Raw genomic sequence first — 4134 nt, forward strand, 5'->3', positions numbered from 1 at the left:
CACATTTTACGTCGAATGCCCTTCCTGACACAACACTCTCTATTTATCCGGCCTTGGGACCAACACAGAAGTCACTGGCTTGAAACACCTATGGCTAGATTGTGCTCCATCTACTACTGTTAGGTGAATGCTAGGAGTAGGGCACAAACAGCTGGTGGTGCTAATTTTCCAGTCAAGTGCTATTAAACATCTGCAGGAGAAGAAGACATAACAAGATGATTTAATTAAAAGTGGACCAGTCAAACCTCAAACAAAAACCATATGGAAAACGTGATGGAAATATGGCAGCTCTGTGTGTTTCATATATTCATTTGAGGACAGCAACAGTTTCCTGATCGCCCCATGTAGATATGATGGTTTCAGCTTTTCACTAAAAGCTTGAGTGACAAATAACTTACATACTTTGTGCACACCAGAATTTATTCTCTAAATTTATTATTTCTCTGAATCTTTTTGCACTTTGTCACATTTTGCTTTTATTGATACACCAGCTTCTTCACCATACCCGAGTTAACTGTCTGATGAGTTCACAAAGTGCCAACTACAGAGACAGAGCGTTTTAATGTTAAATTGAAAGCAGTTCAACATCTTAAAAAATTTAAATGGTTTAGACAGTATGGATGCAAGATGAGGGATATAAGAGGACTGGAAAATATTAGATGTTGTTAGAAAATGTCTAAAACTGGCTTATCAGCCTAAAAGCACAGCTAAAGTGGTAGCAACCTCGACCAAACACAAAAAAACTGCCATGGCCTTATGACACTGTTTACAAACATAAAGTACACAAAAAAAGGAATACTAAAAGGCCAGCCAGTCAATTGTCCAGCTGGATTTATCAGCTCATATTAGCTTTCTGCAGACATAATAAATCAATGTACTTTGTTGGATGAGAAGCAGAAAGATGCCAAAAATACATTTGACATAATTTAACAACAGTTATTCCATTAGTTAGTTGTCCACTCAATGGGACAGTTTCAACTGTAATATGTCCCACACAGTATCTTAAATGCTGATTTATTATTATATCTCAAACTCTCAAACATCAAGACAAGCCTTAAAACCCAGCAATTGTGCCACTGTTGGCAGGGATGACAGTGATTATGCTGCTCTCATTGTAACCTGTACAGTATTGCACTATGCTGATACTGCTGTGGATAAAGTAATGCTGTTATAGATGCTATATCTTCAAAATCTAGTAAGCTGTTAGTTGGCTGATGAATTTCTTTACACAGTTTTTAAAAAACTATGGAAACTCTAAATAAGGAAAATGAAGCATTTCATATAATCATAAAATCACCTTTTATTTGGCCAAGTATGTTACACACAAGGAATTTGTTTCCAGTATAGAACTGAGGCAGCTACCTGCGGCCCCAATTCACACTGATGGTTCTAATCATCAAGGGCAACTTGGGGGTTCAGTGTCTTGCCCAAGGACACTTCAAAATGTGGACCACAGGCACCATGATTCAAATCTCCAACCTTACAGTTGGGAGACAACTGCTCTACCCACTGAACCACAGTCGCCTCCTTTTTCATGGTTAAAATGTGTTTTTCAGTTTCCTACCACAACAGCACCTTTAAACTGAATTGAAAACAGAAAGAAAGTCATTACTGAGAGCGGCCCCAGGCGGTTTCATTTAACAAAGGGCCATTAGTTTTAAAGAATTCTTGTCAACGTGGTTAAAGTAGAGAGTTCATTCTCATTAAATGTTACTGTAGCATGGAAACTACTTAAAGTTGTGCTCCTCTCAGCATGGTCAGACTCCCACAGCATTATGGGTATGTTTCTAAATTAGTAACATGTAGGAGACCACTGTCAGTTACTCATTTTAATGTAAAAATCATCTAACAGCACTTACTATTACTATATGTCAGTCACAGGAGGAATCAATCATCTTAATACCAAAAGCTTTAAGAAGACCAGTCCACCTTTGTGTAAACAATCACTGGGTCAGTCCCTACATGTATAATCACAGTCCCGAAACCAACCACATGTAGGCCTCAACATTACTGCATTAGAGGTGGAGGTTTACTTACAGTGACAGTGGGGGCAGCAAAGGCCAAGCTGAAGAGCAGAGGCAGTGGGCAGACTTCCTGTCTGGGCAGGATGTAGGGCAGAGACAGACTGCGGTCATTACAACTGTACCCAGAATGCACTGGTTGGAAAATATCTGTCAGCTCCAAGAAGTAAAGACTGATAACAGAGGAGGCCAGGATAGGGAGCTGCAATAAAGAATAAAGAACAATACAAAAGAAATGAGATGACTGTTCAAACTATACTGCACTGTATCCAGGAAAAAGAGTAAAATAGTAAAAGTGAACCTTATGGTGCTGCTAAAAATAAGACATGGACTCATCTGGGGACAACAGTTTGTGCCAGTATTTCACAAGATAACTAAAATTGTTGACCTAATTGTCAGGTTATCAACAAAGCAAACCAATACTTGTTGAGATACATCAGTCTAAACCAGCAGCTTTCAAAGTGTGAGGTGTGCCTCCTCTGGGGGGCGCCAGCAGACTTCAGAGGCACAGCATGAGGAAAAAATTAACCAGGAAAACTAACTGTAAATGTCAAACCTCAGCTCGGCTATGTGTGGGGCACAATGGATCAATTTGTAGTACCGACAGTGAGCGAGGAGGCCGAGTCTGGGGCGAAAATAGAGGAGCTATGATGATTATTTAAAGTTTGGGTCTTCATGGACTGGTTCTGATGTTGCTCCACCGCCACAGTGTGTATTTGCAAATTGGTGCTCGCTAATGACAGTAGAGCTGTGTTGCCACTGTCGGGAACCTAAGGAGCAGTACACCCCTGTGCTTCCCTTAACCGTCACCTGGCATAACCTCACGGATTGTCGCAGAAACCCATTTTTATATCTTACTCCTATCTTAATATACAGTAAGCTACACCAACAGTGTGTGTGTGTGTGTGTGTGTATACATATATATAGTTATATATTTATATAGTTATGATGGGCTGTCCCTCACCAGGAGGTGTGAGAGAGAGGGAGGAAAGGAGGACTCAAGGTGCAGACTCAGGTGCTACTAAATACATGTCTTTATTATAAAAATGTACAGATAAGTAGACAAAGTCCATGAGTGATCAAACCAGGGTTGAGCTGTGGAAGCTGAGAAAACCAGGACGGTCCAGTAAGCAGACAGGTGAGTGGCAGGAACCAGGAGGACAAAAGAATCAATAGCACAGAAAACTGTAAGCGCTGAAATCTAAGTCACGTAAGAAACACGGCATCAACATAACAAAAAGAATCAACAGCACAGAAAAACTGTCAGCGTTGAAACTTAATGTAACGTAGAATCACACACATTTAATGCTCTGGCGACGATGGAGCATCTACCAGAGGTTTAAATAAGGAAGGGAGGTAATCAATGGAGGGGCCTCTGGCCATGTCCCACCGGGATGAGGCCCCGGGGAAGACCCAAGACACGCTGGAGGGACTATGTCTCTCGGCTGGCCTGGGAACGCCTCAGCATTCCCCCGGAGGAGCTGGAGGAAGTGTCTGGAGAGAGGGAAGTCTGGGCATCTTTGCTTAGACTGCTGCCCTCGCGACCCGGTTCCAGATAAGCGGAGGAAAATGGATGGATGGATGGATGGTAATCAATGGAATGCACCTCAGCTGTGCGCTTCACCCAACAAGTCACTAATTGAATGCACCACAGCTGAGGCGCCGATCCCGCAGATCGAGAGAGCGGGAGAATGAAAGGAGGAAGAGAGGCAGGTCACGCCGAGCGGACCTGGCATATATGTATACATACAGTCAGGTCCATAAATATTGGGACATCGACACAATTCTAACATTTTTGGCACAATGGATTTGAAATGAAATGAACAAGATGTGCTTTAACTGCAGACTGTCAGCTTTAATTTGAGGGTATTTACATCCAAATCAGGTGAATGGTGTAGGAATTACAACAGTTTGCATATGTGCCTCCCACTTGTTAAGGGACCAAAAGTAATGGGACAATTGGCTTCTCAGCTGTTCCATGGCCAGGTGTGTGTTATTCCCTCATCCCAATTACAATGAGCAGATAAAAGGTCCAGAGTTCATTTCAAGTGTGCTATTTGCATTTGGAATCTGTTGCTGTCAACTCTCAAGATGAGATCCAAAGAGCTGTCAC

General features: G+C 42.0%; 1 protein-coding gene across 2 annotated transcripts in view; it reads right to left on the bottom strand.

The window, feature by feature from the left end:
• LOC109971379 (phospholipid phosphatase-related protein type 4-like) overlaps positions 1-4134 on the bottom strand; it is an 81993-nt gene that overhangs the window by 47545 nt on the left and 30314 nt on the right. For both annotated transcript variants that reach the window (XM_020619586.1, XM_020619585.1), the window contains exon 2: positions 2038-2223. In XM_020619586.1, coding sequence (XP_020475242.1) covers positions 2038-2223 — 186 coding nt within the window. The remainder of the gene's footprint in view (positions 1-2037; positions 2224-4134) is intronic.

The sequence above is a fragment of the Monopterus albus genome, unplaced genomic scaffold, assembly GCF_001952655.1.
Source record: "Monopterus albus unplaced genomic scaffold, M_albus_1.0 scaffold223.1, whole genome shotgun sequence".
Taxonomy (NCBI): Eukaryota; Metazoa; Chordata; class Actinopteri; order Synbranchiformes; family Synbranchidae; genus Monopterus; species Monopterus albus.